Here is an 11,418-nt window from a genome sequence, read left to right as displayed (position 1 = left end):
CGGAAGGGGGAGGCTTGAGCTTTAATTTCTTCTATTGGCACTTCATGGCTTTAGCAGCACCCGAGCTGTGTAACGCCGGAGCGCAGCAGGCATCTGCGTACTGCGCGACGGAGGCGGTACCAACCAAGGCGGGAAATAAGCGGGGCTATTTCCAATCCGTTTATATGGTAAATCTCTCACCTGTGAATCCCAGGACCAGCCATAGATCATGGTTAAATACACCAGATCCTGGTGTATTTAGCATGACAAAACGCTCCTGATCTATCCGAATGCTGTCCCACTTGATACTGCCGTGTCTGCACCGCATTTTTGTTGTTTGAAAGTAGTCAGCCTACACCAAGGATCTTGCCAGCCAAGGTGGTAGAGGACAGCGCCCTGCTTCTTTGCAGTGTCCCTGTCTTGTTGAATTTCCGATTCCTACAGCGTAACTTCAGAAGGAGCCGCTCCCCTGTCGAGCTGCTCCTCCTGCCTGCCACAGGTGCCGGGCTCCCTTCAGCCCTCGCAGAGGCCAGCGACTGACGCTCACTTCAGTCCCACTTTCATTTTCCATTCAGTGCTTTCACAGATCCTCCCAGGCTGAAGTAAGCTTGTTAGTAACTCAATGGTATATTCTTATGCTTTGGTTTTTGGTTTGTTTGTTTGTTTTATTCTTTCCTTGTCACATTGTTAGTTCTCTTCATTTCCCCTATCGTGTAATCTGCTGGAGTTCACTCTCTATTCTACAGCTTGTCTTAAGTTCAGCCTTCGGTTTGGAAAACATATTTCAGTTTATTGAAATTTTTCATTTTAGATTGGTTTCTTTAAAGCCTCTGATTTTTTAGTCATTCACTTTGTTTAATTCCCTCTTCCCTCCCATTTCTTTTCATAAATTTGTAGCACCTGTGGAGCTAGTGCTGGGGGGAGCGTTTCCCCCTGGAGAATGTTTGCCTGTGCTGTGCTCGCCTGCTAATATCACTGGGGCTTTTTTAATTTCAGTTACGTGTTACTGGACTTCAAGTCTCTGGAGTAATTTCCCCTCTGAAAGAGTGAAAAGTTCTGATATTGCTCTTCTATATTTTGTCCTGTCAGATCCTTTGGCAGCCTGGCTGTAGGTACCCGCTGTTCCAGTAAGAAGCTGCTCCTTTCGCACCGCTCCGTCAGGCGCCGAGGGGCTCGGCGCGGCGCCGTCGAGGCTGAGGACTCCCGCGGGTGTCAGTGGCCGTCGGGCCACCTTCAGCAAGACTCGTACTGCGCTTCCACTGGGGCAGGGGGGGTCCCTGCAGCCTGATGCTTGCAATCATAAATTCCGCTCTGCGTGTACGCACACGTGGGCTCCCTGCTATTTTTTCAAGCACCGCCTTGCATAAAATTCCACCGCTGGCTTCATCGGCTTCTCCAGTTTGGTTTGTCCGAGTAGGCCTGTCCTACCGCTCTGAAGTCTGCTGCCCCAGCAACCACTTCGTTACCGATTCACGTGCCCAAAGCTTTCATGTGTTAACAAATGGACATATCTAATGCTTCCTTGGTCGACTGGCATAAAATCCGTTTCGCGCCGTTACGAGGTAATGTTCGGAACATACTGTAGGGTTTTCCACAACCCTGGCTTTCGTTTCCAGGTGGTCTTTCCAAAGGAGCAGGTAGAATGTGGTGTGCGCGTTCAGGCCCACAGGATGCAAACATTAACGATAAGCCTCCCATTTGTAGCAAACTTTATAACAGGAGACTGCACTTTATTGATAGGGTTTTTTTGATAGGGTTTTTAAATTTTTTTTAGAAGTTACTTGCAACAAGAGCAGTTATTCCTCAGTTTGGAGAATGGACTCAAATCTTCACAATCCTCATACTACTCTGTGAATTTAACATGACATTGCATCCTGTATATTTACATGCGATGTGTTTGCAGCTACCTTCAGCGATGTGGTACTTATTTATTTGTGCAGTTATGCCACACCTGTAGATGTAGCGCGCCGATATTCCAGCTGTTGGCCGTGGGCGCCTGGCAGGCTGCGAGCGGCCTGTCAGAGCCTGGGATCAGCAACAAAGGCGGCAAGCGTTGTCAGTAAGCATCTCCCCCTTCCCGAGAAAATGCACGGAGTCAACAGATCCAAGTGTGGTTGGAAAGCATGGTTTCTGCAAGTCCTTTTGGTGCATTTAATGCAAATTGTTCTGGAAGTCCTTTGTACTAACGGCCAGCCTGAAAGAACTGCTCTCATGCAAGGAAACGTCCGCTGTATCTGACGTATTGTGAAATCTTTCTTAACTAATCTCTCGTCAAAGCAGTCATTTGAACGTGAAATACTTCAACCGGGGTTTTTTTCTGATGCTGTGTGGGAGAAGGAGTGTCAGATTTAGATCCGCATCGGAATACGGGCACATAAGCAAGAGCTTCTGACCTCATGACAAAAACGAGACATGAACTTTCAAACACTTTGATGGTATTGGGGGTATAGAAAAAGAAGCAAAACTTGCCAAATCGCTTTTTAGATTTTTCCCAAATGTGATCTGGTGCCTTTCTTTCAGGTGTGTGGTTGGTTTTTTGAATCGCCTTTTGCTCCCTAGACACGTGTGGCCAGCTACAGTATTATTTTTGCGGGTAGGTAGAGAAAATAACTTTTCTTCTTGCTTTGCATTCCACTGGATTCCTATCCTTATAAGGCCACACTCGTACGTGTAGGTCTGGCACAGGCATTTTGGGATCAGTGGCATTCTTTTGATTGCTGTATGTGAACTACCCTGTACCTTAAGGGAAAGAATCTTGATGACAGATTTTTTTCTTTTTTTTTTGCTCTAAGGGCCAGTTCAGGAAGGCTGTGAATTAAGCCATTTTGCAATAAAACCCACAACTTTCGTCTCATTCCCCACCCCTCCAACAAGTTGCCTTTTCACAGGACAGCTCTTCTTACGAGCACACAGCTTCCTAGTGTGGAGCATTAGTGCTTATTGCCAGTGTTGTTACAGTACCCAGGAACAGCCAGTCACGAAAAGCTGGGCCCCGCTCTGCTGAACGGCCTGCAGAGGAGAACTTTGAAGATGTTTGCCCTTTTTCTTTGATTTGGTTCAAGCTTGATGGTTCAAAAAGGAGGCCCAAACCTGACAGTAACAGTAGCTGAAACACTTCCTCTGTAAGCGGACAAACTCTCACGAGCTTTTCTTCCAAAGAAACAGAGCGGATAAAATTGGAAAACCATTATGTTAAGAGCCTATGAACTTAAAAAACTGAGCACCCTTTAACCACTTCAGCTAGATGCCTAAGGTAAACCAGGTAACCAAGGGATTACTTGATCAGCCTGTAATGCTTTGTCAGGTTTAGCAACCACGTAACTAGGCCGGTGTTAACATCACGCCTGGGCACAAGAGCATCTACACCAAGTGTTATTCCAGCCTGTAGCACCAGCCTGCGGGCCGAAAAAATTCCTGCTCTTGAAGGCAGGGAAAAACCCCTCATCTCCACTCACAACTTACTTCCCCTGTTGAAGCTGAGTATTATCCCTATTTTAGCCACACTTCAGCAACAGACAGACAACTTGAACATCACACAAGCTATGTTTTAAAAATTTATTCTGTAAACTCCACGCTGGGTCTTTAGTTCTCCTTTTCCTGGACAGTCTTTGTTCCACGCAGCCTACCCGTACGACGGGCAGCAATGAGACCAACTTTGCGCCCAGCAGGAGCATCTCTCCTGATGGTTGAAGGCTTGCCAATGTGCTGATGGTTACCACCACCAAAGGGATGTTCTACAGGCTGTGGAAAAGGAAAGCGAGTCATCAGTATAATTAATTAACAACAAAAATGAGTAATGATGTTTAACAGCAATAAACTGATTTAAGGGCACAAAAATAGTTAACTGCTTCATTTTTCATACAGTGCAGGAGCTATCGAGTGCTGCTAACTACCCTAACGAAACGTGCAATTACAGGCTAGTCTGTGAAGCTTTCTTTCCAGATACATGCCAGACTCCTCCCCATATCAAACAAATCCTTTCTAAACCATAAAAAAGGGAAAGTGAAAACTCTAATTGAAAATGGACTCACATTCATGGCCACACCACGGACACGTGGCCAGCAGTTTCTCTTCGCCTTATATTTGTGATAGGCACGGCCAGCCTTCAGGATGGGCTTGTCAATACGACCTCCGCCAGCAACGATTCCTGAAAAAAAAAAAATTAATTACAGGAATGATAACATGCAAATGTAACAGACAAGAGTGCAAAAGAAACAGTTTAAGAACAAGACGAATTCCTAATAATATTCAAGGTCTAAGAATAAGCTCGCGAAGACCAATCTCGAACAATCCCAACTGTGCACTCAAACTAGTATTTTCCAGCCAACACACGCAATGAGATTACGCTCAAGCTACTAGCCCCACATTAAGTGATCCGCAAGGAGACGCATACTTTAATTACCATTTTTCAATCCACACAGATAGGACTGATCTTAGCATTTTTTCTAAAGCATTACCAGTTTTATTGCTAGGATCTCTTGGGGAAAAAAAAGTTTTGTTAGTGTTACAACTAGAAAAAGTATGAATTGAAAGAGCTCAGTAGACTTTAGAGCCCTTTGAGATTTAATAGCTAGTTATTTCCTTAGTCAATTTTACTAGAGTAACAGACCAGAGACTATTAATTTTGATGTCTTCTATTTGGATGCGGGGACATTTGGTAACTTCTGTCTCATCAAGACAAGTAAAACTGCTTCAAGCCCAACAGTGCGCACGCTCTCGCTCTCTCTCTCCCTGCACCTTTAACGCTTGCCCAGGACTACATTGAGTGCCAAAAACCACGTACACCTGTCAGTCAAGTGTATAACAAACCTGGTAAGACATCTCCTTCTTGACAATAGTATTTTTATTCCTTGTCAGACCTTCCAGAATACTTCACCCAACTGACGACACCTACAGCGGCTAAGCACCTTCAGCACCACCCCTACAGGCTCAGTCACTTTATCAAAAGCAGGAAACCATCAATGCCGTTGCCTGCGCAAGTTCTTCCCCTAAGACTGCAGATTTTATAGGCTGAGTGATTCCATTACAGCTCGAGGACAACCAGCATCTACTTCTCTGTCCTCTCACTAGGTCAAACTATCTCCAAGTTTAAGTCCCCATTACCAAAAGTAATGCAGGCATAATGCACAAGTTAGTTAGCCACCTGTGTACAGACTGTATCTGTGCATAATCCTGGGTCCAGCCTGTAATTTATGCTATTTTCTAGACAGCATTGGGAACTGGGGCCCTGTTTGAAAGCTTGCTTAGCAGTACAGACAGTAACAAGACAAGCTCATAGTTGTCACTCCTTACCAACAACAGCTCTGTTTGCAGAAGAAATCACTTTCTTGGAGCCAGAGGGGAGCTTCACTCTGGTTTTCTTTGTTTCAGGGTTATGAGAGATAACGGTGGCGTAGTTTCCAGAAGCACGGGCCAGCTTTCCACGGTCACCAGGTTTCTCCTCGAGGCAGCACACGATGGTGCCTTCCGGCATGGTGCCAACAGGCAAAACATTGCCAATGTTCAGCTGAGCTGGAAAGAGCAATCAGAGCATCAACAGCTTCGTTCAGGCTCCTGTACTTGAATTACAATTCTCTTTAACACAGGCCTCTGTGCATAGAAGGGCACCGCACAAACGCTTCAGTAGCAACAGCCAGGGGCACTTTTTACTGTTTGGCTCAAAACAAGTTTCACATTCAGTCTAACAGAAAGGCAGGCAAAACAGGACTCTCAGTAGAGCAATCCAAACACTTGACAAGAACTGCGGTTAGGCTTGTTAATCCAAACAGGTTGTGTGAGGAGACCACAATCTCCAAGAAGAATCTAGATTTGCTTGAAGCTAGTGGAAGTTGGGATGGCTCACAACTGCACTTAAATATCCTGAACTTCACGTATTCAGATGACCGCTGCTTTAGCCTTCTGAAACTGCCCAGGCAACACGTTTTCCATCTTAACTCACCTTTCTTACCGCAGTAAACAAACTGACCAGTATGAATACCCTCAGCAGCAATGAAAAGCTCGGTTCTTTTCTTAAACCTGTACGGGTCACGGAAGGCGATCTTGGCAAGGGGAGCGCCTCGGCCAGGATCATGAATGATGTCCTGTTGGAACGTAGATGTGCTTTAGGACAGGATACAGCATTTGTCACGGGTTCTGCAGAAATCAAAGAACTAGAAAAACTAGAGGCGACTACTACTGAGGTCATTCCCACGAGGATCCCCTTTTCTCAGAGGGATCTTGATTTCTCCTGACGTGAATGAGTTGAAGATTCATATTTGTAAGAATATAACCTCAAGTATCTGTATCACAAAATAACGACTCTGATTAAGCGTGCTGCTCCAAACTAATCGTGTCTGAACTGTTTTACTCCTGACATCCTGCAGGTATCAGATCTCTCCATACTAAGAAATTCGCTTTCACTAGTTGCCCAATCACCTTTGGGCAGAGACAAAGCTGGACACAAGCAGCAACGTCTCTTAGAATGGAAGTGCTTCTAACCTTCTGATATTAAATACACTGGAGTTATCCAAGTCCCTAAATGAGGAAGCACGGACTTACTGTTTCTTTTTCTCTTGGAAAAATACGTCCATTCTGTTCCTGAAATACACTGAGATTCCAACACACCACCACATATTCAGACTACAGCTAAGGGATTAAAGCTCTTTGAGATGCGTCTGTTTCCTAGGAAAGCTCAGATGTTGTTGGTGTCCAGTATTAATGGGTTTTTTCTGCTGTTTTCAACCCTGTTGGGCAAAACCCGCCCTGTGTACTACGTAAGTTTAAGTCAAACCTACCTACCTACTTTTTATCATCAAAGTCAACTACGGTGAGCGTGAAGAAAGTTCTTTCTGCAGCCTGAAGACAACCTTGCTCTAAAAGGCTGAGAAGACAGCTGGATGTTCAGGGCATCTCGCTACGTTCCCAGTGGCTACGTTTGTAGCCTAAGTCACTGACACCCCAAAAAATACCTCAGCCCACCTGAAACACACAGCCCAAATAAAAGTACCGCCTTGCCCCATCGCTCAGGACTAAGACGGCGGGCACTACTTATTGTGTATGGAGATTGATTTTTTTTTTTTCCCCCAAAAGATGCAATCAACTATGCGGACAACTCTCCCCACCCGTGTTTCGTGAGGTACCGGGAGTTCTGAGGCGACGTAAAGGCGCGCTGGTACCCCCACGTTAGCAGAGCTCTGGCAGAAAACGGCATTGCTGCCCACGTGCTGCCAGCTGCTTCATGCAAACGCCGTCACAAACCCAAAGCAGCCGAGCGTTTCAAGGAGCGTGACTTATTTAAGAGACCACGAGAAGCCCGAGTCGGGACCAGGCAGGCGGCTCTCGGCCCGGCTGACAGCCCCCTCAGGTCGCCCACGCAGGCGGGGAGCGGAGGGACGGGCGCCCCGGGGCTGCCGAGGGCCCTGCCCGCCGCCCGCCGCCCCTACCTTGACGATGCCCTTGATGTAGCCGTGCCTCTCGGCGAAGTCGACGGCGCGGAGCTTGGCCGGGCCCTTCCTGTGCTTCACGTGGGCGCGGAAGACGGAGCCCGCGCCCTTCCTCTGCCCCCGGATGACGCGGCCCATGGCGCCCTGCGGGCAGAGCGCGCCGCGCCGCCAACCGCCGTCAGCGCCGCCGCCGGCGAGGGCACCCCTCACCCCTCCCCCCCCCGCACTCCCCGGCCGTTAACGCCGGGCCGCCGCCCCCCGCGCCCCCGCCCCCAGCGGCCCGGCGCCCCCGGCGCGGGGGCAGAGCCGGGGCGGGCGGCAGCGGCGGCCCCGCCGCGGGCGAGGGGCTGATGGCGGCGGATGGGGGGGACGCGGCGGCCGCGCTCCTACCTCTGCTCCGGCCTCGCTGGGAAAGAAGGAAGCGCCGACGTCACCGCGGCGCCAAGACCCTTCCGGGGCGGAGGAGGGCGGCCGGCAGTCGCGCCGCCGTGACGTCACGCCGCGCCGCTGCCAGGCAACCGCGGTCTCGCCGTTCCTGCGGGGGGGGGGGGGGGCAGAGCGCGGGAGCAGCCCCGCCCCGCCAGTGACGTCAGAGCGGGGCAGCTGACGCGGGCAGAGGAGGCGGCGGCGTCCCCCGCGCTAGCCCGGGGCCGGGGCTTGCCTCGCTTCCCCCCGGGCCCACGCGGGTGGGGCCTGGGGCGGCCCCGGGCCAGGGCGGCCGCGGTAACGGGGCGCCGGGCGGTTTGCCCGACCCGCCCGGGAGGCGTCGCCTGGGCCGCGGCGGAGGGGCCCCGTGGCGGCCGGGGGTCGGCGCCCCCCGCGGGGCCCGGTCCAGGCGGGAGCCCGGGGCAGTTGCGCGGGCCGGCGGCCGGCCAGGGCAGCTTCTCGGTAGCTCCTGACGCCGTTTGACGCAGCTGTGACGGGCTGGGGAGGAACTGCCCCCGCGCTCCGGTCTCGAAGTTCACCGCTCCGCTTCTGTGGGGTTTTCTTGAGGCAATCGCTGTTCAAAAATTGGGAGGGCCGACAGCCTGGTGCCTGGAGACCTCGCGCAAACAGCCAAGTTCCCAGAGCCAGCAGCCATTCCCGAAATAAGCTGTCATGCCAAAACCTTTCTTAATTAGCTGGACCAAAGATGCTGTTTGCAGGAAGAGGCTCCTTGACTGATTATATATATTTTTTTTTTCCACTGTTTCTGTATTGTGCAGTTTAACAGCTGCGGATTTCAGGCTAGGAAGTGACTGAACATAAAAACCCTGCAGCTGTTTTAAGTTGCCTTTGCCAGATTTTTATCAATATTAATTAGGGCATAATTGAGAGATACTGCAAAGCAGAGGTAATCGTCTTAGTGTTCCTAATCAACTCGTGCTATGCCCTGGAAGGGGAAATGAAAAGTGCCTTAACTTCTTTAAGAGTCCGCTAGGTTTCCAGCATCAGAGGCCCTTCTTCCCGAAGAGGTCGCTGCTGATGGCCCGATTCACCAGAGGTGGACTATCTGACTTCAGACTGACTCGCTGGAAATTAGGACAAGTTTGTCAGCGTAGGCCCATATACGCAATTGTTCTCCTCGCCTTGAACTGCGAAGAGCCTCAGCAGCCGCCATTTCTTGGTAGATAAGCTTTCCCGCATCAGTCTTCCCAGAACAGGTGGAAGTTACACCCCTCGTCGCAGGCAAAAAATCCTAACGCTGAGGGCTCAGAGTCACGATCCCTGTCAGATTCGGCCACCACAGGCAGAGAGATCAGCACAGCCCGCTGGCCGCTTGGCCGTTCTGCACGAGGTTACCGTGCCTCCATCAAACAGCTGGTGCGTCAGCTTCTCAGCTTCTGCCCCGTCTGACATGTTACAGCGCGATGTATTAGGACAAACTGCCACTTGCTTCGGTTTACGTTGATACACCGAGTGTGAATATCTAGAGACTTTGATTTATGGTTCTTGTTGGCTTCAGTTGTGGGGGCAGGAGCGTTTTTAATTTTTGCTACTAAATCTGACAAGAATCCGCCTTAAGGAACTATCTGAATTTCCAGATAACGCCCATAGACGCAGCAAATGACATTGGTCACTCCTCTTTCACGTTCTTAGTAAGGACTTAGTAATCAATTATATAAGAAAAGTAGTTGTGTAATGATTTAGTACACTCATTCATGTTATTATCCTGTATCAACTATACTTTGTATTCATTTTATTATTATTTAATTCATGGTGCAGTCTTGCATACTGCTATCACCATCTGTGAAGCTGCAACCTCTCAGTTATATTGTGGGCTTGGCCAGCTGCCTCGCTGCTACGGTATTGCTGCAACACGGAGGGTAAGGCTGAAACCGGAATAATCCCTTGCTCCTCCCTACCAGCCTTTTGGATGTTCTGAGTATTGTTAAAAATGTCCCTGCCGTAACAGCGTGAAGAGTTCTGAGTTCACCATCGCAACAGATGCTGTTTCAGCCTTTCCTCCCGGTAATGCCGAGTGGTTAATACCTATTTGAATCACCTCAGGCCGTGTTTACACGTACCTCTGGATCAGAGCATGCTGCGTGCACAGGGTTCCAGTGCCGGTGTCGTCCAAGCTGGCTCTGAAGTGTTTTTCCACCAGAGAAAACCAGGAGGAGGCTGGGAATAGTATGCATCTAGGTCTCATCTCTATATACGCCCATGATTTCCTTAGGGTACACACATGGACACAAAACCCTGAAGGCCTCCCAAGTTTTCTAGCCTTGACGGAGTTTGGGAATCAGAGAAGACATGCAGATAGATGGCAGAACTGCATCAATGGTGATGTAAGTTCATAACTGATTTCCCCTGCCATAAGAAACAATGTTAGCTAAACACTTTCATCATCAAGGAATAACAGCATTGTGTTACCTGACCCAGCCAAGCATGGACTGAACTCACAATAAGGTTAAATATCTTGTTTAGCTGTGGCTGTGCCTTCAAAATTTCATGGATCTGAAGAAACGTAAGGAAGTAGTTTACACCTGATTGCAATTAAAAAATACTGTCCAGGGTTTGTCAGAACGGTGTTGCTATGGGTCATGCCCTTCGAATCTTGGTGCTGAAGAAATACAAGCGTTGGGCACTACCAGTGATCACTGTTCTGTTAAACTTTTCGGAGGTGGAGGCGGTGCCGTGGTTTGAAATGAGGCTGTTTCCCTCCTCACTAAGCCCCCATTCCTTGGGCTGGCGTCGTCTCCCCAGAACCCACCCGCGGGGGATTTCGCTGTGTGGGGAGGAGGCGGCAGTGGCAGAGGTACAGCAGGACAAGCCCACGCTGGACAACCCAGCGTGAGACACGGGGCTACTGAGAGTACAACAAAAGCATCACCCACCAACGCAGGGATTGCCTGGCATTGCCTACCAACAGCGCTGCTGCGCAGCGGCTGTTCTCTGGTACAGCTTCGAGTCCTGAGATTTTGGCCTTCAGGACATCATCTCTGGTGACTGCAGCTGCTTTGGCTTAAGACGTTACTGCCTTTACCGGCCTCTCTGCCAGGAGTTACAGCCGCGTGGGAAGAGAAGTGGAGGCAGGGCCAGTGTGCTGGATTTCGCCGGCCAAGGAAATCTTTTTCCACCAGAACTCAGGCTGTGCTGGAGCCGGGGGAACTGGCTCATCTGCCCGAGGGTTCTCCGAGGCCTGGCAGCAAGCACAGGGATGCCCAGATAACCCGGGCACAGCCTGCACACCCGCACAGCTCAACTCTGCTCTACGAGGGCCAGAGGTCTAAGGCTCTTGGGAAACCTTGGCCTCATCGTGCGTGCGTTATGCCTCCTAGACGCGCACACAGAAATATGGATGGAAGTCTGACGGTGCTAGGCAAAGTAGGGTGAGTTTCCAAAGCACAGCTGCTGCACGTCACAGCCCGATATTTTGGCAGCAACTTCGTTCTTTGGCTGCTTAAACTATAACACTCGCCTGAGGTGGCCGAGGCATGGCCCCACATCCTTGCTACCAGGGCAGTGACATTCAGCAGTGGAGAAGCACCCACACTGTTGGGGAAGGCCAGGTCTTGTATCACCATAACTGCTT

The 11,418-nt window shown here is 49.9% G+C and overlaps 1 protein-coding gene across 1 annotated transcript; it reads right to left on the bottom strand.

Moving 5' to 3' along the window:
- Positions 1-3,520: 3,520 nt before the first annotated feature.
- Positions 3,521-7,938, bottom strand: RPL8 (ribosomal protein L8). The gene is made up of 6 exons (XM_087758221.1): positions 7,791-7,938; positions 7,401-7,544; positions 5,918-6,059; positions 5,272-5,490; positions 4,011-4,126; positions 3,521-3,720 (listed from the first exon to the last, which is right to left on the bottom strand). Exons 2-6 carry the CDS (start codon positions 7,536-7,538, stop codon positions 3,562-3,564), a joined length of 774 nt encoding a protein of 257 aa, XP_087614347.1. The 5' UTR covers positions 7,539-7,544; positions 7,791-7,938; the 3' UTR covers positions 3,521-3,561.
- Positions 7,939-11,418: the final 3,480 nt, after the last annotated feature.

This window comes from Nipponia nippon, unplaced genomic scaffold (assembly GCF_047370975.1).
Source record: "Nipponia nippon isolate SJK-2023a ecotype South Korea unplaced genomic scaffold, ASM4737097v1 scaffold_2, whole genome shotgun sequence".
NCBI lineage: Eukaryota > Metazoa > Chordata > Aves > Pelecaniformes > Threskiornithidae > Nipponia > Nipponia nippon.
Note: the sequence above shows the minus strand (reverse complement) of the source record. Positions and strands in the feature narration are given on the sequence as shown.